General features: G+C 35.3%; 2 protein-coding genes across 2 annotated transcripts in view; both read left to right on the top strand.

Annotated features, from left to right (window-relative positions):
• The window catches only part of LOC137250240 (homeobox protein unc-42), a 147,204-nt gene that overhangs the window by 45,327 nt on the left and 77,911 nt on the right, over window positions 1-23,966 (top strand). The gene's annotated exons all lie outside the window — the stretch shown is intronic.
• LOC137248156 (probable ATP-dependent RNA helicase ddx42) lies at window positions 9,986-12,703 on the top strand. Its single transcript, XM_067779019.1, has one exon. The coding sequence runs from the start codon at window positions 11,455-11,457 to the stop codon at window positions 12,517-12,519; it is 1,065 nt and encodes a 354-aa protein (XP_067635120.1). The 5' UTR covers window positions 9,986-11,454; the 3' UTR covers window positions 12,520-12,703.

The raw sequence follows: 23,966 nt of genomic DNA on the forward strand, positions 1-23,966 counted from the left end.
TTCCAGGGTTACCTCAGGTTCTTTTCTTACATGATGATTTTCCCTTATTTTGTCTCCATAGCTCTCAGCTGAGTATATAATGTTCGGTTACACCCGAACTCTGCCTTCCTTACTTGTTTAAATTGTATTTTAAAAATCGTTGAATTTATCGAAATGTTTTTTATTTTTTATGAAACGATATAAATAGTAATACAATTTCAATGTGTAGAGTGTGCTATTCATAGCCAACAAGAGAATAAGTGACAACTGTTGATCTTCTCTTTGAAAAAGATTACCAAAATAAGTTGTGTGTAATTTTTCTATCAATAAATAAATAAAGACTGAAGAAAAGAACTTGATCTACTGAAAGGGAGTGGGCCATAGTTCTATAGGTGGACGCCGTTTCGAGATATCGCCATAAAGGTGGACCAGGAGTGACTCTAGAATTTGTTTGTACGATACGGGTATCAAATTAAAGGTGTTAATGAGGGTTTTAAAAGGGAGTGGCCCTTAGTTCTATATATGTTAGGGCGTTTTCGAGATATCGACCAAAATGTGGATCAGGGTGACCCAGATAATCATCAGTCGGGTACCGCTAATTTATTTATATATGTAATGCCACGAACAGTATTCCTCCATTGATTCCAAGGGCTTTTAATTTCGCCCTGCAGAACTTTTTCATTTTCTTCTACTTTATATGGTGGGTGTCACACCCATTTTACAAAGTTTTTTCCAACGTTATATTTTGCGTCAATAAACCAATCCAATTACCATGTTTCATTACTTTTTTCACATTTGGTATAGAATTATATTATCATATTATATATTGGCGGCCGCCGTGGTGTATTGGTAGCGTGCTCCGCCATCCACACCGAAGATACTGGGTTCAGGCCCAGGCAAAGCAACATCAAAATTTAAAAACAAGTTTTTTCAATTAGAAGAAAATTTTTCTAAGCAGGGTCGCCCTCGGCAGTATTTGGCAAGCACTCCGAGTGTATTTCTGCCTTGAAAAGATCTCAGTGAAAACTCATCTGCCTTGCTGATGCCGTTCGGAGTCGGCATAAAACAAGTAGGTCCTGTTCGGCCAATTTGTAGGAAAAATGAAAAGGAGCACGCCGCAAATTGGAAGAGAAGCTCGGCCTAAAATCTCTTCGGAGGTTATCGCGCCTTACATTTATTTATTTTTTATAGAATTATGGCATTTTTTTCATTGTTCGTAATTTTCGATACCGAAAAAGTGGGCGTGGTCATAGTCGGATTTCGATCATTTTTTATACCAAGATAAAGTGAGTTGGGATAAGTACGTGAACTAAGTTTAGTAAAGATATATCGATTTTTGCTAAAGTTATCGTGTTAACGGCCGAGTGGAAGGAGAGACGGTCGACTGTGTATAAAAACTGGGCGTGGCTTCAACCGATTTCGCCCATTTTCACAGAAACAGTTATCGTCCTAGAATCTAAGCCTCTACCAAATTTCACAGGGATTGGTAAATTTTTGTTCGATTTATAGCATTAAAAGTATTCTAGACGAATTAAATGAAAAAGCGCGGAGCCACGCCCATTTTGAAATTTTCTTTTATTTTTGTAATTTGTTGCACCATATCATTACTGGAGTTGAATGTTGACATAATTTACTTATATACTGTAAAGATAATCAAGTTTTTGTTAAAATCTGACTTTTAAAATAAATTTTGATTTATGATTAATAATATTTGTAAAATTTATTTTGTCACAAGTGGGTGGTGCCACGTCCATTTAAAAATTTTTTTCATTTTCATTTTATCAAGATTCTCAATATCAGTCCACGCGACAAATTTCAACATTCTAGGTATATTATTTACTAAATAATCACTTTTTTGCGTTTTCCAAAATGTTATATATATAAAAAGTGGGCGTGGTTATCATCCGACTTCCCTCATTTTCAATACCAATCTATTCTGGGTCCAGATAAGCTCGTGTACAAGATTTGGTGAAGATATCTCAATATTTACTCAAGTTATCGTGTTAATGGACAGACGGACGGACGGACGGACGGGCATGGCTCAATAAAATTTTTTTTCGATACTGATGATTTTGATATATGGAAGTCTATATTTATCTCGATTCATTTAAACCTGTGCAACCAACCGTTATCCAATCAAAGTTAATATACTCTGTGTGCAAAGCATAAAGCTATCAATTTTTCATCGACTTTTTGGAAGACCAAAGTAATAGCGGCGCAACTTTAAAGGAGCAGGATTTACGAATTGTATCCATTTCTAAATTCGACCTCTGAGTACTTAATAAATTTTGCTTGTCACCTCATGATATTGTACCTAACTTGTTTCACTCCTTTTTAAATCGCTATAAGCGATTAGTCAGTGAATATTCCAATTTCAAAAGCATTAGGCGCTGGTATTACAAATGCAAGCGTTTTATTTTATTCTATTTGAGGCTGATTGAACATGTATTTAACAGATTAAACAGCTTATAGGTGCATTCATATGGAGCACAGACAAGGGATGTTGCGAATATTCGCATTCGTTACAAATTACTTAGTTTACGAACGAATATTTTTTAACTGATTTCCGACATTGTGCGAACGTTTTCCCATAGAAAGCATAGAAATGTCCTGTTTTTTGCCTTGCCCCTATTTTATTTATTTTACGGATAAAAGGTTTTCATGTGAAAAAGGTTGAGGTGGCAGCTCTTTTTCCGATCGAAGTAAGCATAAGTAAAATGAGCTTAACGTAATTTTTGCTCAAAACCTTTGAGGGTTTGATAGATGTGTATATAAAGTTCAACATGGATGGAAAACTGTTCTCCAAAACACAACATGCTTACACTGAAGGCAAGTCGGCACATGGCCCTGCATAGGTGTTTATAAATATAGACGGACGGTCATGGGTGATCTTAATTGCAATGAAGTGCATCCAGCCCTAACCAGATGGATAGGCTACATGTTAAATTGCAGGAAGATAACTTCACATTGGTTGGTTATCAACCAACTGCTCAGGCGGTTTTACCAGGATATATACCCAGTAATCTAATGTCGGGTTAACCGCCAACGCGTAACAGACGGATAAGGTCCAAAAGTTACCTAGGCCTAAGCAAGGACGGGTGACTCTGCAGACATGGAATCTCAACGTGGAGGAAAGAGTGAAGAAGGGCTTCCCGGCATTTTATGCATGCAAAAGAGTTGGGTGGTTTACGTCTATAATCTATCTCTCATTGGGTATTTACAGCGATTCTAAAGCCCATCCTATACTATGGAGTCTTCGTTTGGTGGACAGCCACACAAACGAGAACATACCTCAAAAAATATGGGAGGATATGCAGGCTTTCAACTCTTACCCTTACAGGAAGCCTCTGAAAACAGTACCGACGGCTGCCCATTCCACCCGTAGACCTGCTGGCGAACAACATAGCGTTAACAAATGCAAGGAGACTCGAAGCCTCGGGGCAGCTTGAGAACAGACCATACGGCCATAGTAAAAGCGTCACCAAATACTCGACTAACAGACTACGTAATTACCTACTTGCCGTTCGATGGGGATGGATTAGAAGAATCGGAATAGGGACAAGTATACATCTATATTGAGTCTCAGAGCATATGGGAATAGATGGAAATGAAAAAGCGAATAACCAGCTAAAAAAACGCATCCTCGAAGCTTGTGAAGTAGACTGCCCAATCAGATTTGGCAAGATTCAGAGAAAGTGAAGTGGCTGTACAGTGACGGAGATCATGGGCAGGTCTTACATACATCCTAAGAATAACAAAGTTACGTTTATCATTAAAAAGAGAGGACTGTATGTTGGAAAATGCCTTATTGCATCAAATGCTTTTAAATTAGGCCAAGTGAGTGATATCAAATGTAGGAAGTGCGGGTTGGAGAAGGAAACAAATGAACACGTTTTGGGCTCGTGCCTGGCGCTCGCCCGGATAAGACTCCAGCTGTTAGGAGTGATACAGCTATCAGATCTAGAAGAAGGTCCTAGAAATCTTCTAGTATTTGCAAAGAGGACAGAGAGAGAAATTAAAGGGTTTCCTTCTGTAATGAAGCATAACGATCAGATTTCTAGTAATTTATTTATTTATTTATTTATTAGCATATGTATTTAATTAGTGAGCTTTGCTCATATTGCTTTATACAATGGTTTTTGTAATTGATATTAGAGAAAAATTGTAAGTTTACAAACGGCGATGGTTACTAGGACATGTTTCTGAATTTCACTTCTTCATCAGCTAGCTTTTCGGGAGCTGAGCGTTGAACTCGAGTCTCCAACATTCATATAAGTGCAAGCCTTTTTTAGCTGCTACGCCATATGAATGTTCCGTTGTTCGCTGTACAATTGGTCTCCAAGAGTTGCCTTTTTTGTTTATATTCCTTTCGATCACCATGTAGGCACATACACTCTGTATGTAGTTTATTCCTAATGGTGTGGATATGATTTTTAGGCGTGCTTTTGAAAGCTTAGTAACATTTGTTCGGATATTTACAGTATTTGTTTTTAATACTTCCGCTGTTACTATTATATCAATATGATCATATGTATTTAATTAGTGAGCTTTGCTCATATTGCTTTATACAATGGTTTTTGTAATTGATATTAGAGAAAAATTGTAAGTTTACAAACGGCGATGGTTACTAGGACATGTTTCTGAATTTCACTTCTTCATCAGCTAGCTTTTCGGGAGCTGAGCGTTGAACTCGAGTCTCCAACATTCATATAAGTGCAAGCCTTTTTTAGCTGCTACGCCATATGAATGTTCCGTTGTTCGCTGTACAATTGGTCTCCAAGAGTTGCCTTTTTTGTTTATATTCCTTTCGATCACCATGTAGGCACATACACTCTGTATGTAGTTTATTCCTAATGGTGTGGATATGATTTATAGGCGTGCTTTTGAAAGCTTAGTAACATTTGTTCGGATATTTACAGTATTTGTTTTTAATACTTCCGCTGTTACTATTATATCAATATGATCATATGTATTTAATTAGTGAGCTTTGCTCATATTGCTTTATACAATGGTTTTTGTAATTGATATTAGAGAAAAATTGTAAGTTTACAAACGGCGATGGTTACTAGGACATGTTTCTGAATTTCACTTCTTCATCAGCTAGCTTTTCGGGAGCTGAGCGTTGAACTCGAGTCTCCAACATTCATATAAGTGCAAGCCTTTTTTAGCTGCTACGCCATATGAATGTTCCGTTGTTCGCTGTACAATTGGTCTCCAAGAGTTTCCTTTTTTGTTTATATTCCTTTCGATCACCATGTAGGCACATACACTCTGTATGTAGTTTATTCCTAATGGTGTGGATATGATTTTTAGGCGTGCTTTTGAAAGCTTAGTAACATTTGTTCGGATATTTACAGTATTTGTTTTTAATACTTCCGCTGTTACTATTATATCAATATGATCATATGTATTTAATTAGTGAGCTTTGCTCATATTGCTTTATACAATGGTTTTTGTAATTGATATTAGAGAAAAATTGTAAGTTTACAAACGGCGATGGTTACTAGGACATGTTTCTGAATTTCACTTCTTCATCAGCTAGCTTTTCGGGAGCTGAGCGTTGAACTCGAGTCTCCAACATTCATATAAGTGCAAGCCTTTTTTAGCTGCTACGCCATATGAATGTTCCGTTGTTCGCTGTACAATTGGTCTCCAAGAGTTGCCTTTTTTGTTTATATTCCTTTCGATCACCATGTAGGCACATACACTCTGTATGTAGTTTATTCCTAATGGTGTGGATATGATTTTTAGGCGTGCTTTTGAAAGCTTAGTAACATTTGTTCGGATATTTACAGTATTTGTTTTTAATACTTCCGCTGTTACTATTATATCAATATGATCATATGTATTTAATTAGTGAGCTTTGCTCATATTGCTTTATACAATGGTTTTTGTAATTGATATTAGAGAAAAATTGTAAGTTTACAAACGGCGATGGTTACTAGGACATGTTTCTGAATTTCACTTCTTCATCAGCTAGCTTTTCGGGAGCTGAGCGTTGAACTCGGGTCTCCAACATTCATATAAGTGCAAGCCTTTTTTAGCTGCTACGCCATATGAATGTTCCGTTGTTCGCTGTACAATTGGTCTCCAAGAGTTGCCTTTTTTGTTTATATTCCTTTCGATCACCATGTAGGCACATACACTCTGTATGTAGTTTATTCCTAATGGTGTGGATATGATTTTTAGGCGTGCTTTTGAAAGCTTAGTAACATTTGTTCGGATATTTACAGTATTTGTTTTTAATACTTCCGCTGTTACTATTATATCAATATGATCATATGTATTTAATTAGTGAGCTTTGCTCATATTGCTTTATACAATGGTTTTTGTAATTGATATTAGAGAAAAATTGTAAGTTTACAAACGGCGATGGTTACTAGGACATGTTTCTGAATTTCACTTCTTCATCAGCTAGCTTTTCGGGAGCTGAGCGTTGAACTCGAGTCTCCAACATTCATATAAGTGCAAGCCTTTTTTAGCTGCTACGCCATATGAATGTTCCGTTGTTCGCTGTACAATTGGTCTCCAAGAGTTGCCTTTTTTGTTTATATTCCTTTCGATCACCATGTAGGCACATACACTCTGTATGTAGTTTATTCCTAATGGTGTGGATATGATTTTTAGGCGTGCTTTTGAAAGCTTAGTAACATTTGTTCGGATATTTACAGTATTTGTTTTTAATACTTCCGCTGTTACTATTATATCAATATGATCATATGTATTTAATTAGTGAGCTTTGCTCATATTGCTTTATACAATGGTTTTTGTAATTGATATTAGAGAAAAATTGTAAGTTTACAAACGGCGATGGTTACTAGGACATGTTTCTGAATTTCACTTCTTCATCAGCTAGCTTTTCGGGAGCTGAGCGTTGAACTCGAGTCTCCAACATTCATATAAGTGCAAGCCTTTTTTAGCTGCTACGCCATATGAATGTTCCGTTGTTCGCTGTACAATTGGTCTCCAAGAGTTGCCTTTTTTGTTTATATTCCTTTCGATCACCATGTAGGCACATACACTCTGTATGTAGTTTATTCCTAATGGTGTGGATATGATTTTTAGGCGTGCTTTTGAAAGCTTAGTAACATTTGTTCGGATATTTACAGTATTTGTTTTTAATACTTCCGCTGTTACTATTATATCAATATGATCATATGTATTTAATTAGTGAGCTTTGCTCATATTGCTTTATACAATGGTTTTTGTAATTGATATTAGAGAAAAATTGTAAGTTTACAAACGGCGATGGTTACTAGGACATGTTTCTGAATTTCACTTCTTCATCAGCTAGCTTTTCGGGAGCTGAGCGTTGAACTCGAGTCTCCAACATTCATATAAGTGCAAGCCTTTTTTAGCTGCTACGCCATATGAATGTTCCGTTGTTCGCTGTACAATTGGTCTCCAAGAGTTGCCTTTTTTGTTTATATTCCTTTCGATCACCATGTAGGCACATACACTCTGTATGTAGTTTATTCCTAATGGTGTGGATATGATTTTTAGGCGTGCTTTTGAAAGCTTAGTAACATTTGTTCGGATATTTACAGTATTTGTTTTTAATACTTCCGCTGTTACTATTATATCAATATGATCATATGTATTTAATTAGTGAGCTTTGCTCATATTGCTTTATACAATGGTTTTTGTAATTGATATTAGAGAAAAATTGTAAGTTTACAAACGGCGATGGTTACTAGGACATGTTTCTGAATTTCACTTCTTCATCAGCTAGCTTTTCGGGAGCTGAGCGTTGAACTCGAGTCTCCAACATTCATATAAGTGCAAGCCTTTTTTAGCTGCTACGCCATATGAATGTTCCGTTGTTCGCTGTACAATTGGTCTCCAAGAGTTGCCTTTTTTGTTTATATTCCTTTCGATCACCATGTAGGCACATACACTCTGTATGTAGTTTATTCCTAATGGTGTGGATATGATTTTTAGGCGTGCTTTTGAAAGCTTAGTAACATTTGTTCGGATATTTACAGTATTTGTTTTTAATACTTCCGCTGTTACTATTATATCAATATGATCATATGTATTTAATTAGTGAGCTTTGCTCATATTGCTTTATACAATGGTTTTTGTAATTGATATTAGAGAAAAATTGTAAGTTTACAAACGGCGATGGTTACTAGGACATGTTTCTGAATTTCACTTCTTCATCAGCTAGCTTTTCGGGAGCTGAGCGTTGAACTCGAGTCTCCAACATTCATATAAGTGCAAGCCTTTTTTAGCTGCTACGCCATATGAATGTTCCGTTGTTCGCTGTACAATTGGTCTCCAAGAGTTGCCTTTTTTGTTTATATTCCTTTCGATCACCATGTAGGCACATACACTCTGTATGTAGTTTATTCCTAATGGTGTGGATATGATTTTTAGGCGTGCTTTTGAAAGCTTAGTAACATTTGTTCGGATATTTACAGTATTTGTTTTTAATACTTCCGCTGTTACTATTATATCAATATGATTATATGTATTTAATTAGTGAGCTTTGCTCATATTGCTTTATACAATGGTTTTTGTAATTGATATTAGAGAAAAATTGTAAGTTTACAAACGGCGATGGTTACTAGGACATGTTTCTGAATTTCACTTCTTCATCAGCTAGCTTTTCGGGAGCTGAGCGTTGAACTCGAGTCTCCAACATTCATATAAGTGCAAGCCTTTTTTAGCTGCTACGCCATATGAATGTTCCGTTGTTCGCTGTACAATTGGTCTCCAAGAGTTGCCTTTTTTGTTTATATTCCTTTCGATCACCATGTAGGCACATACACTCTGTATGTAGTTTATTCCTAATGGTGTGGATATGATTTTTAGGCGTGCTTTTGAAAGCTTAGTAACATTTGTTCGGATATTTACAGTATTTGTTTTTAATACTTCCGCTGTTACTATTATATCAATATGATCATATGTATTTAATTAGTGAGCTTTGCTCATATTGCTTTATACAATGGTTTTTGTAATTGATATTAGAGAAAAATTGTAAGTTTACAAACGGCGATGGTTACTAGGACATGTTTCTGAATTTCACTTCTTCATCAGCTAGCTTTTCGGGAGCTGAGCGTTGAACTCGAGTCTCCAACATTCATATAAGTGCAAGCCTTTTTTAGCTGCTACGCCATATGAATGTTCCGTTGTTCGCTGTACAATTGGTCTCCAAGAGTTGCCTTTTTTGTTTATATTCCTTTCGATCACCATGTAGGCACATACACTCTGTATGTAGTTTATTCCTAATGGTGTGGATATGATTTTTAGGCGTGCTTTTGAAAGCTTAGTAACATTTGTTCGGATATTTACAGTATTTGTTTTTAATACTTCCGCTGTTACTATTATATCAATATGATCATATGTATTTAATTAGTGAGCTTTGCTCATATTGCTTTATACAATGGTTTTTGTAATTGATATTAGAGAAAAATTGTAAGTTTACAAACGGCGATGGTTACTAGGACATGTTTCTGAATTTCACTTCTTCATCAGCTAGCTTTTCGGGAGCTGAGCGTTGAACTCGAGTCTCCAACATTCATATAAGTGCAAGCCTTTTTTAGCTGCTACGCCATATGAATGTTCCGTTGTTCGCTGTACAATTGGTCTCCTCCTACATGGTGATCGAAAGGAATATAAACAAAAAAGGCAACTCTTGGAGACCAATTGTACAGCGAACAACGGAACATTCATATGGCGTAGCAGCTAAAAAAGGCTTGCACTTATATGAATGTTGGAGACTCGAGTTCAACGCTCAGCTCCCGAAAAGCTAGCTGATGAAGAAGTGAAATTCAGAAACATGTCCTAGTAACCATCGCCGTTTGTAAACTTACAATTTTTCTCTAATATCAATTACATTTATTTATTAGTCTACAAATTTAACAATCAATCAGACTAAGTATAATTACGGATTACAGAATAAATTACAGAAGCATACATAGTGAGAAAAATTATATAGTTACATTATAATCTTACGTACGCTTATACTTACTTATATTTACTTATACATACTTACTAACTTTAATCTTACTCTTAATTTAAGCTTAGTCCTACTCTCATAATTATTTTACTTATTAAGCTTACTTCTATTTGAAACTACTCTCTTTCATTACACCCACTATTTACATACGTACTCACATTTAACATCAACACGTACATACATACCTATGTAACACAGAACATACATTCATAACTACATTACTTCCTTTGCTTTCTCTTTCTCAATAATTGTATTTTCTAATTCCGTTTAAGGTTTATGTATGTTACACATTTTTGTATAATGAGCAGTTAATAAAAGTTCTTTGACACATAAAGACATTAGCATCATTTCTGGCGCAGTCTTACGCGAACCTAACACGCACTGCAAAATAAAAAAAAAATTTTTTTGAGTAAAGCAAAATTGTTCGCAAAGTACATATGTTTTAAACGCAAATTTTATTGTGATTGACACTCAAATTTTAAATATCCGAAATCTTAATTACGTTTTTTGACTTAAGAAAAATGAGCAAAATTGTTCGAAAAGAACATTTGTTTTAAACATAAATTTTATTGTGATTAGCGTGAAGTTCTACACAAAAAAATATAAATAACTAAGTTTTTGAGTCACGAAAAAGCAGCAAAATCGTTCGAAAAGGATATTTGTTTGACTTTTATACAAAATTTATTGTGATTTATGTGAAATTGTGCAGAAAAGACGTTTTAAAACACTCGAAAATGAAAATAAAAAATACAAGAAAACAAGAAATGTGAAAGAAAAAATTTCTTTTCTAAAAACTGTAGAAAGAAAAAAACGGTAATTTGGAGGTCACCTTGGAGAGGGAACAACAACTTTATTACAAGCATATTTTTTATTAGTTAATTTGTGCTATACAAAAACAGCATAAAAAAAAAGAGAAAGAACGAAAAATTTGCATTCTTAGAAACTGTAAAAAGAAAAAAGTGATTTGGAGGTCACCTTCGAGAGAACTATAAATTGATTTCATGCAATTTGTTTTTATTTGTGCTACTCGAAGAGAGCATGCAACAAAAAAATATTAAAAATAACCAAATACGAGAAATGAACTAACTGAAAAATCAAAATTAAATATTAAAAACAACAAAACAAGCATAAAGAACTCAATATCCGTGTGCATATATGAACATATGTACATTAGCAATTAAATATAACAACAATTACAAAACAAGAGAACATCAATCAATAACTTGGGCACATTTTGAGTAGACAAAAAAACGGGGAGCAAATAGCAACAACAATCATTTTCTCATCAAGTAGGTAAAGTCATCTTTGATCGAACTCGTCAATTGCAACAAATACAAATAAAGTATAATAACTTAAGAAGAAATAATATTGAGTCAAAAGGTATTTTTCCACTCATATGTACAAATGTATATATTTATTTATATATGTACTTAATTAACATTAAAGAGAGCAAATTCATATTTTGATCATTTTTGTAGAAATTCATTTAGTGTAAATTCATTATATTCAATATGGAGAACTTAGATGTCAATATTAAATTTAAACTTATTTCGACAAACATAAATAGCATTCCTCCTTATGATGGAAATAGAGACGCATTGTCAAATTTCGTACATCGAATAGACTCCATGGTTCAAATTTTAAATAGTTTCACCGCTGACGAATATAAAATTTTATTAATTGGCCAAATTAAAGATAAAATTATTGGGAGTGCTAGAAGATCAATTTTAATCAACGGGAATCCAGACACTTGGCCAGAAATAAGAAAAGTTCTTATCGATAATCATGGCGAAAAAAATTCCGTTGATGAATTAATCGATAAAATACGAGTTTGTAGATGTGATTCTACAATTGAAGCTTTTTATAATTTACTCAATACATTATTATGTCGATTAAATAACGCATCACAATTTAGTGGAAATAGTTCATTGAGTATAAATAGTGAAAGCAATGCCAGAATTGCCTTGAATTCATTTAAATTTGGTTTACCGGAACCTGTAAAAAGCATTATTGTGAGTAGGGATCCAAAAACGTTAAAAGATGCATATGATATTATAAAATCAAATGGTTATTTGAAATATACAAACAAACGAACAAATTTTTTTAACAGTACTCAGTTTAACAAAAATAATAATAACTTTGAACATAATGTTAGTAACATGAGTTCTTATGCTACTCAACAGCATAGACAACATAACAGAGAAAACAATCTGAATAATTATGTTAATCAACAGAATAGGCAGCAGTTCAGTAATAACGATAGAGTAAACGATATTAGCAGTAATGTTAGCCAACAACATAGACCACAGTACAGCAACAGTAATATTAATAATTCTGGGCGATACAATAACCATAACAGTATGAATTCTTTTGTTCAGCCAAGTTTTAATAGCAACAACAGCAACCAAACAAATAGAACGAATCGTAGCTCACGTAATTTTTATAATCAATATAATAACAACAATAATGAAGGACTGTATAATAATAGAAATCCGCCTGCGGAGCCTACGGAAATAGGAGTCAATGAAAATGAACAAAATTTTCAATTAGACGGTCTAAGAAATTACCCTATATAACAATAAACACTAACGTAAGAAAACTTAAGTTTATAATAGATACTGGTGCAGAATTCAGTATAATAAATCCACATATATGCAATCCCAAATGGAAAATAAAATCACGTCCAATCACCTTAAAAGTAATTAATAGAGATGTTACAACGGACATTCAATATAGCTTTCCATTGTTTAAAGAATTTAATAAGCCAAATTTTTACGTAAATTTTTAAAATTTGAATTCCACAGGTATTTTGATGGTCTGATAGGAAATAATATATTGCTAAGCTTGAGTTGTAAAATAGACTACGAACATAGAGTTTTAATAACAAAAGATGCAAGAATACCGATTTATTTTAGCGAAGAAGAAGAATTGGCAGTAGAAGATTATCTGAATATTGAAACTTTGAAAATATTGACCAATGAAGAAGAATTTATGGAAGACTCGTTACCTAAAATGTTTCCTTCACATTTAAATTCAAAAGACGAAGAAATTTTAAAAAGAGTTTTAAGTAAATTTAAAGATATTTTTTATAAAGATGGCGAAAATTTACCTTTTAGTAGTGAAATTCGTCATCGAATCATAACAAAATCTGACAGTCCTATATATAGCAAACTGTACAGATATCCTGTGATACACCGAGCAGAGGTGGATAGGCAAATACAGGATATGCTAGCACAAAATATTATATCGCCGAGTAGTAGTCCTTACAATTCCCCATTATGGGTTGTACCCAAGAAACCGGATAACAGTGGTAAACAAAAATGGAGAATTGTGATAGACTACCGAAAATTAAATGACCAAACAGTGGACGACAAGTTCCCACTTCCAAATATGGAGGACATATTTGATAAGTTGGGCAAATGTTCGTATTTTAGTACTATAGACCTCGCTAAGGGATTCCATCAAATTGAGGTACATCCTGACGATAGGGCTAAAACGGCTTTTTCTACTGCAAGTGGCCACTATGAATTTAATCGTATGCCATTTGGCCTTAAAACGGCCCCTGCAACATTTCAAAGGTTAATAAACCACGTATTAAGAGATCATATTAACAAAATTTGCGTTGTCTATCTAGACGACATTTTGATTTTTTCAACCAGTTTTCAGGAACACATAGAGTCCATTAAAAAAGTATTTAGCACATTACGCGATTCAAATTTAAAAGTACAAATTGATAAATGCCATTTCGCGGCATTGACTACAAGGTTTTTAGGGCACCTTGTAACAGGTGAAGGTATTAAACCTGATCCCTCAAAAATTGATGCAATAAATAAAATGCAGCCACCTTCTAATATAAAGGAAATCAAACGATTTTTAGGAATCACCGGTTATTACCGAAAATTTATGCGAGATAATGCCAAAGTTGCATATCCCATGGTTCGACTTTTAAAGCAAAATGCTGTATTAGATTTTAAAAACCAAGATTTCTTAAATTCCTTTGAAACTCTTAAAAAACTTATTACTAGTGAACCGGTGTTGGCGGCCACCGTGGTGTAATGGTAGCGTGCTCCGCCTATCACACCGTATACCCTGGGTTCAACTCCCGGGCAAAGCAACATCAAAATTTTAAAAATAAGATTTTTCAATTAGAAGAAAATTTTTCTAAGCGGGGTCGCCCCTCGGCAGTGTCTGGCAAGCGCTCCGATTGTATTTCTGCCATGAAAAGCTCTCAGTGAAAACTCATCTGCCTTGCAGATGCCGTTCGGAGTCGGCATAAAACATGTAGGTCCCGTCCGGCCAATTTGTAGGGAAAAATCAAGAGGAGCACGACGCAAATTGGAAGAGAAGCTCGGCCTTAGATCTCTTCGGAGGTTATCGCGCCTTACATTTATTTTTTTTTTTTTAGTGAACCGGTGTTACAACCACCAGACTTTAATAAAAAGTTTATACTCACAACCGATGCATCACAATTCGCAATAGGTGCAGTTTTAAGCCAACAAGGCCATCCAATTTGTTATGCATCAAGAACATTGTCTGACCATGAAATTCGCTATTCAACTATAGAAAAAGAAGCACTTGCTGTTGTCTGGTCGGTAAAACATTTCCGAACATATTTATACGGTCGCAAGTTTCAAATTCAAACTGACCACAAACCATTAGTATGGCTACACAACATTAAGGAGCCAAACATGAAACTACAAAGGTGGAAAATTCTACTAAATGAGTATGATTTTGAAATTTCGCATATAAAAGGTAAAGACAACACAGTTGCTGACGTTCTTAGTAGATATTTTGTAAATGACGAAGTCAAAAATTCAGTAAAAGAAAATATTTTTAATAGCCAAGTAAGTGTAGAAAATCAATTCAATGGAGAAAGTGATGATCAAATAGATATTAAATCAACAGATGCGACAGTGCACAGCGCACCTGAAGATAATTTGAACTATATATTTATAACTGAAAAAGCAATAAATTACTACAAGAATCAAATATACCTACGTTATGGGGAAAAAGAAAAGTGTATGTTAAAAATTGTGAACAAAAAGTGCCAGAAGCACATAGAAATAACCTTTGAATCCGATCTCAATAAAATTATGCAAGATATATTAATAGATAAAGGTATAATGTGTATATATTGTGAAAATGATGACCTTTTTATGAAGTTTCAAAATATTTACCTTAGTAATTTTGATAATAAATCTTTGACACTGTATCGATCAAATATTAAGCTAATTGAAATCACCGACAAAAATGATATGTTGACTATCATTGAAAATGAACATCTTCGCAATAACCACCGAGGCATTCAAGAAGTATTTTTGGAGTTAAAAAATAAATATTTTTACCCGAAACTTTATAAAACTATAACGTATTACATAAATAATTGTTCCATTTGTGCTATAGCTAAGCATGACAGAAACCCTTTAAAAATACCGTTCCAAATAACAGAAACCCCTACACATTTTAATGATATAGTCCATATAGATATTTGGTACCCCTGCCGAAATAAAATGTATTTGACAACCATAGACAAATTCTCGAAGTATGCTACATTTCATAAATTAAATGATAGAAACTGGATTGCGATTCTAGCCGCTTTAAAAGAACGTATTTTATTTTTAGGAAAGATGAATAAACTCATATTCGATAACGATCGTTGCATTTTACATAGTGCTGTAAAGTTATTTTTAAAAGAACAAGGCATTGAGTCACACGTAACCACGCCATACCTTAAGACAGGTAATTCAGACATTGAACGCCTCCACGGCACACTTAATGAACATCTACGCATATTAGAAGCTGACAACAATAATAAAATAATAGACTTAGATGACAAACTTTTTAATATATTTAATGCCTACAATAGAACTGTTCATTCTACCACAAAAATACGACCAATTGATTTTATAATAAAAAACTATGATAAAGAAGACATAAATAAATTATGTAAAGAGTATGAACAACAAAAAATTCAAAGAATAAATAAATTAAATAAAAATAGAAATGCTGAACCTAAACAATTAGAAAACATTGTAGTTAATAGACAAATTGCGAAAAGTAAGCCTAAATATAAGAAACTTGTAAAATATGATCGCCAAGGTAATTATGTTATAGATTCTTCTAACAATAGAAATATAAAATATTACAAAAGTCAATTCAAGCGAAACTACAATTTGAACAATAAATAATGTAAGTAGTAGTTAAAACATTTTCTTTTGTTTTTACCATGAAATTTTTTTCAATTTTTGTAATACAATAAATAATCAGTAAATTAAATATTTGTGAGGGCACAAATAACTTACGGGTGGAGGAGTTACATTATAATCTTACGTACGCTTATACTTACTTATATTTACTTATACATACTTACTAACTTTAATCTTACTCTTAATTTAAGCTTAGTCCTACTCTCATAATTATTTTACTTATTAAGCTTACTTCTATTTGAAACTACTCTCTTTCATTACACCCACTATTTACATACCTACTCACATTTAACATCAACACGTACATACATACCTATGTAACACAGAACATACATTCATAACTACATTACTTCCTTTACTTTCTATTTCTCAATAATTGTATTTTCTAATTCCGTTTAAGGTTTATGTATGTTACACATTTTTGTATAATGAGCAGTTAATAAAAGTTCTTTGACACATAAAGACATTAGCATCATTTCTATATTATAAAATATGTATAGATATTATTAAATCAGTTGTCGGGATGGACTGTGATGCCGAGCAACGGAATTGATTATTAGTGCTGTCGGAATGGACGTGATTTCGAGAAGCTGATGTATATTTAATACACGATGAGTAGGGCTGCGATGCGTGGTAGGTTGGAAAGGACGTGATTCCAAGCCACCCGGCCAACGTAACTATTGATTATTAGTGCTGTTGGAAAGGACGTGATTTCGAGCACCAGATGTATATTTAACACACAATGAGTAGGGCTGCGATGTTTGGGAGGTTGGAAAGGACGTGATTCCAAGCCACCCGCCCAACGTAACTATTGATTATTAGTGCTGTCGGAATGGACGTTATTTCGAGCAGCTGATTTATATTTAACACCCAATGAGTAGGGCTGCGATGAGTGGTAATGACTCCGAGATTGCAAATATGATTGCTGACTTTTTTAAATCTAATTATTCGACTATCCCTGACTCCCCTCTGGTGGATTATCAATATATGTTACCTTCGCTTAACTCAGTAGGTATCCCATATATTCATACAGATGAGGTACTAAGGCATCTGGAAAGTCTGAAAATTTCCTACTCCAGTGGACCTGATGAAATACCATCTGTTGTGCTAAGAACTTGCGCTCAATTTCTTTGTCAACCCTTACCTGCTTATTTAATGCCTCTTTGAAGCAAGGGATATTCCCTAAGAAGTGGAAGGAGTCATTTATAATACCACTTTATAAAAGTGGGAGTAGATCTTGTGTCATAAACTATAGGGGAATAGCCAAACGTTGTGCTATTCCAAAAGTATTTGAATCACTTGTCACAAAGCAACTGGCTTTTACAGTATCTTCAGCAGTGGACCTGCCACAACATGGCTTTTGCAAGGGTAAGTCCACTGTGTCTAACTTGCTGGAGTTCACAACCCTTGTGTTCAATAACTTTAGGACGAACTGCGAAGCTGATGTCATTTATACTGATTTCAGTAAGGCGTTTGATAAAGTTTCCCATTCCTTACTCCTACTAAAACTCGATCGATTGGGTTTCCCATCACCGCTTCTCTCTTGGGTTTCTTCGTACTTGGAACGAAGAAAGCAAACCGTTGAGTTTAACAATTCCTTGTCTGAGTTCATCAAGGTATCTTTTGGAGTTCCCCAGGGCAGTCACCTTGGTCCAGTGTTGTTCCTGCTCTTCATTAATGGTCTCCCAAATGTTTTGAAGCACTGCATGCTGCTGATGTACGCTGATGATGTCAAACTGGTCATGCCCATTCGCTCCCCTGAAGATAGGGCACTTCTTCAATCAGATTTGAATAACCAAGTTGAGTGGTGTGATGTGAACGTCATATCACTAAACTTACAGAAGTGCAAGTTTATGTGTTTTACGAGGAAATCTTTTAAATCCCATTAGTACTTGATAGGCGATTATATCATTAAGCAAATCACAAACTTTACTGATCTTGGCGTTATGATGGACCATAAACTGGACTTCAAATTACATATCACGTCCTTTCCAACCTCCCACGCATCGCAGCCCTACTCATTGTGTGTTAAATATACATCAGCTGCTCGAAATCACGTCCATTCCGACAACTGATTTAATAATATATATACATATTTTATAATATAATTTTGTTCAATTTGTATGCTTCTGTAATTTATTCTGTAATCCGCAATTATATTTAGTCTGATTAATTGTTAAATTTGTAGACTAATAATTAAATAAATAAAAATTAAATAAATAAATAAAAATTCATCAACTAACTAATAGATTTCAAATATAACTCGCAATGAAAAATACGGTCCTAAATTATAAATCGGTTTCATTTTTGTCCACGAATTTCAGTACAAAATTGGAGAATCTTGCAATCGACTCTGAAAAAATGTTGGCGTGTAGATATATATTAAAACTTGAAACATATGTCAGAAACCGTTGACAAGGTAACGCAAGAGGGAAAAATGTCGATAGGTGTATCGGGAACGTGATACTTATAAAAACTCGTCCGAATTTGGTAATTTTTCAAACGATTTTTCAATAAATTCCAGGTGAGCTAGAGACTTGAAACTTTAAACCTAGCTTAGAGTTCCATTAAATTGCATTACGTTGAATAAACAATCTTTCCCGATGGAGCAAAGATGGAGATTTCTAGAGATATTTAAAAATATATACACAATATACATAGTTTAGGGCCCCTTGATAGGCGAGCAGAGTAATACGTAACGTGGCTAAGCAACAATCAAAAGTAACACAGCTGTACAAGTTGTTGTAGTGCGAACAAAAGTTATACAGAGCCTCGCATCAGTTTTAAAAATCGGATGTCAAATAGCCAAGTTTTTGAAAGCAAATTGATAACTTTTCGGTAAGACGTTTATAGTCCGCCTATAATACATTGGTAACACTCCGATAAACATAAATAAACACATTAATCATCATTTACCCACATACATACAAGGCAACGAAGAGATAACTCACACACAGATGTAATCATCAGCCGAAGTAGTACTCACATACACACCTGCATATGGCTATGCGAGAGACTATAGACTACAATTATACATGTACATATATGGCTGGTAACCAGGCATATGGTTCGCGAAGTTACTAGACCTTGGGAGAAATGGGTGGACGAGACAACAGAGAGTATAAAAGAAGCGAAAGCTGAGTAGTCAGTAAGCAGTTTGATTTAAACACGCTATCAGTTGCGAAGTGAAGTAAAATTGTGAAGTATAATTGTACCACTCTCACAGTAATCTAATAAAGACCATTTTGCATTACTGAATATTGGAGTTCTTTATTCGACAATTTAGCGATTCGAATGTTTGCAGAAGGTTTAGAATAAGCGGAGTTTCCCTAAATTCGTTACAATTGTTGTCAGAAGAGGAATTGTTGAATAAGTTCCGAAGATTGCGAATACAACTTGGACATGGCAAAGTTGAGTGAATTGAATATCCATCAACTGAAGGAGGAGTTGGAAGTCCGTTGATTGGCTACTACTGGCAATAAATCCCAGGTACAAAGACGACTAAGGGTAGCTATGTTATTTGAAGGAATCAATGCTGACGAGTATGTTTTTCATTCTGATAGCGACCAGACAACAACAAAAATGGAAGAAAAAACGAAACACCGCAGACAGTGACGAGCACAGATTTTAACATGATATTGACTGCAATATCTGCGCAGACATCGACAATGGCATCTCAGCTGGAGTCACAGGACACATGCATGTCGTCGCAAATGTCATCTCAATTGGAAGAACAGAAAACATATATGTCGTCTCAACTGGAAGCGCAAGAGGCACGTATATCTGAAATGTCGACACAAATTTCGGAACAGGTATCATCGCAGCTCTTTGCGAAACTGGAAGAGCAGGATGCAAAAATTTTACAACTCGAGGACAAAATTTATGTCGAGATAGAAGCGTTCAAAGGTCTTATGCAGCAGTTACAACTAAATCGCCCAGCTGTTCCAACGAGCAATCCGAAGGTAAAAACTCCATCTTTTTACGGCTCTGTTCCTTTCCAGGCATATAAGCTTCAATTCGAGAAGACGTCAGCAGTTAACAACTGGAATGAGGATGATAAAGTTGCTGCACTGCTCGTGGCATTGATAGGGCCTGCAGCTGAAATCTTACAGACAATTCCAGAGTACGAACGGAACAGCTATGAAAAATTGATGAGCGCTTTAGAGAGGCGATACGGAAGCGAACACAGGAAACATATATACCAAATAGAGTTGCAATACCGCTACCAAAAAGCTAATGAGACTTTGCAAGAGTTTGCTTCGGATGTTGAAATGTTGGCTCATTTGGCAAATGCGGACGCACCCGTGGAAGACACCGAGAGGATAAAAATCCAAAGCTTTATAAATGGCATACGGGACGTGGAAACGAAGCGAGCGACATATGCCAACCCAAAATCCATATACGCAGAAACGGTATCACATGCATTGACTCAAAATACTGCCTCCCTATTGAGTGTGGCTAAACACAATTTTAGAAGCCCTGAAGGGATCACAACTGAAAAATGCCGGAGTTATGAAGTGTTTCAAGTGCGGTAACCCAGGTCACATCGCATCGTCATGGCAGAATCGGTCCTTGTAGTTCCAACTTGGCTGGTCGTAAACGCAAAGCTGGAGGAAATAAGAAAGAGCGAGTAAGATGTAAAGAACGAAACCTTGCCCCAGTTATTGAATGTCCTGTGATATCCATCTCGCAAATTGGAAGAAAATCGATCAGTCTTACCGTCAGAAGAAATGTAGATGGCAAAGAACGTGTACTGACTATAGATACGGGCGCATCTCAATCCTTAATCAGATCTGATTTGGTCAACAGGAGAGTAAAGCCATTACCTGGAGCAAGGTTGCGTACGGTCACTGGCGAGTATAATCAAGTCCAGGGAGAAGTGATATGTGAAGTCTTAATTGGAAAGGTCACGGTTCTACACAAATTCGTTGTGCCAGAGATCTTTGATGAAGTCATATTGGGAGTGGACTTCTTAGTTGGCCATGACATCAGGATCGATATGCAGAGAAGGATTATGCAATATAAGATCAGGGAAGCACCCCTTAATTACTGTTTTGAGAAAGGGTTTAGCAGTAAGCGAGTGCTGGTGGAGGAAATTCGACAAAGACCAAGAAAGTCAAAGCCAAAATGTTGGGCAAATATCAGTGGAACGAATGGAACACACAAATCAATACCGAAGGTACCTGCGGGAAGAACACTTGCATTGAAAACCCGAAATAGACGAACTAAAATGAAGGAAAGAATTTCGCAGAAGTAATGCAAGGGTGGTTTCAAGCCAGAGCGCACTACTGTTGTAAGCCGTCAAGACGATACTGATGATGCAAAGTCAGTCCGTCAAGATCAAGCTCTGCGAAGTAGTTCATTGGCCAAGAAACAGAGTGTGAGGGAACGGTCCAGGATAATGAGTACTAGGATGAAACCCAGGTACGACAAGAACAATAATTCGGAAGGTTTCTTGGAGGGAGATTTGGTACTGCTATACAACCCTCACCGGCGGAAAGGTGTTCCATCCAAATTTTTGTGCAGTTGGGAAGGTCCGTACAAAGGTGCGAAGAGGATCAGTGATACCATCTACCGCATAATAACAAATGGAGAACCACGAAATAGAAGGGTGGTTCATTTGGAGAGGCTAGCAGCGGTTAGATCGAGAGATTTGTCTGATAGGGACGATCCGACTTAGGTGGAGGGTAGTGTGGCAAATTTTCACATCACTAAATAAATGCACAACAAGAAAAACATTAAAGCAAGCTATATAAACACATTAATTATCATTTACCCACATACATACAAGGCAACGAAGAGATAACTCACACACAGATGTAATCATCAGCCGAAGTAGTACTCACATATACACATGCTTATGGCTATGCGAGAGACTAAAGAATACAAATATACATGTACATATATGGCTGGTAACCAGGCATATGGTTCGCGAAGTTACTAGACCTTGGGAGAAATGGGTGGACGAGACTACAGATAGTATAAAAGCAGCGAAAGCTGAGTAGTCAGTAAGCAGTTTGATTTAAACACGCTATCAGTTGCGAAGTGATGTATAATTGTGATACTCGCAAAATAATCTAATAAAGACCATTTTGCATTACTGAATATTGGGGTTATTTATTCGACAATTTAGCGATTCGAACGTTACAATATCGAAAACTTTCTGATCAATAATAGAAAATTTTCGATAATACATCGGTATCTTTTCGTTAACAAAACCATAACTCGTCGAAAAAAAAATCGAAAGCAAATGTGTAACACCTCAATAACAAATGAAAAAGGTTCAAAAAAATGTTAAATAAAACTTTCCGAGACCATCCCAGTATAAGCTTCAAATTTATGGGTCGGACTCTTGCAACTCTTTAATGGAGACAAATCTAGTTCAAAATACACACATTCGTGAATGTCAAAAATATTACATTCGTAACATAGCTACTGCCTACATTGTCATATACAAATAAATATAATTCTATGAATGCATTCGCAGTCTGCTGCTGTGTGCCCCGCAGTTATAATTAATTTATAGTTTTATAATGACTTCAACCCTCGTATTTGAAACTATGTACAATGTGGCAAGTAAAATCGATGTGTACGTGTACAAAGATGACAGTCATACACGCACAAAGGAACTTTGATATTTTAGGAAGCAACACTTGTAGCCGACACGCCTCAAAGTATGCTATGTTATTTTGACTTATTTTGCATTTGTAAATATTTCAAAACAGATGTAGAAAGTAGAGTGCTTTTACACCGACTCAAGTAGCAAGCGAATTAGATAGGTTTTGTTGTATAAATCGGCATCGGTCCTCAAATTACTAGATTACTGGGGTTGATGCTCAATTTGTGACAACACATGCCCTCACGGAAAATATTTGAACATTTGCAATAAAATATGGTTTACGCTCGCATTCACTAATAAGACGGTGGTTAATGATTCAAATCCTTTGCAGAGTTTAATGTTGTGTTGCGTCGCTTTTTCGTATTCGAGTTTGTATTTCATAGCTGATGACATCTCAACACATTTGTCATTTGATGAAGTGATTATGCGCTTTTAAAAGCCTATCACACATTTAATCTACAAACAAATACACAAACACATGTACATACATATGTGCATATAAATTAAAGGATTTATAACCCTGCAAAAAATGCGATAAGTTTAGGATGAGTCCGGTATAACTCGCAAAGGAGTATGCGACTAATGCCAGTTTTGAGCTCTTTGTATGCGTTTTGTTTCAGCATGTCGTATGAACAGACTAATTGTACCCATTTATACCCGAACGGGAACGATAGGACCAATCCCCTTTGTACCCATATGGGAACGAATGAAGACTAATATCTTTTCAACGATGCTATGTACATTTTAAATGCAATATTAAAACTTGCAAAAAATTGTTAGATACATCTATGTAAAAAAGTTATTAAGTCGCCCACTCATTCCAAGAGATATTGGTCGACGATAATGTAACTATGGTCCAACTCATTTGGAATCGGTATAAGACTACGCATTTTTCATAAATATTTCGAATCAATCACCTATAATCTTTTTCATTCAACTCAATTTGTTGCCGCTTTTTTTATGTTTCTTTAAATGGGCTACATAGATTTCAACCGGACTAATCCCAACAGTACCTAAAAGGGACTAGAGGGGATCAACTATTCCGCAATGTGGACAAAAGAGATCAATCGGAGACCGCTCTCTTAAGGGATTAGTCCTACTATTTTTTGCTGGGAAACGATTCGTAGAAAGATATACATACACACATAGATTCATGTGTATGCAAGCTTTTCTGGTCCAATAATAGCTTCACAATCAG

Source organism: Eurosta solidaginis, chromosome 4 (assembly GCF_040869045.1).
Source record: "Eurosta solidaginis isolate ZX-2024a chromosome 4, ASM4086904v1, whole genome shotgun sequence".
Taxonomy (NCBI): Eukaryota; Metazoa; Arthropoda; class Insecta; order Diptera; family Tephritidae; genus Eurosta; species Eurosta solidaginis.

What these genes read in the sequence shown, in the direction of transcription:
- LOC137248156 (XM_067779019.1), top strand. Translation starts at nt 11,455, where the DNA reads ATGGAGAACTTAGATGTCAATATTAAATTTAAACTTATTTCGACAAAC.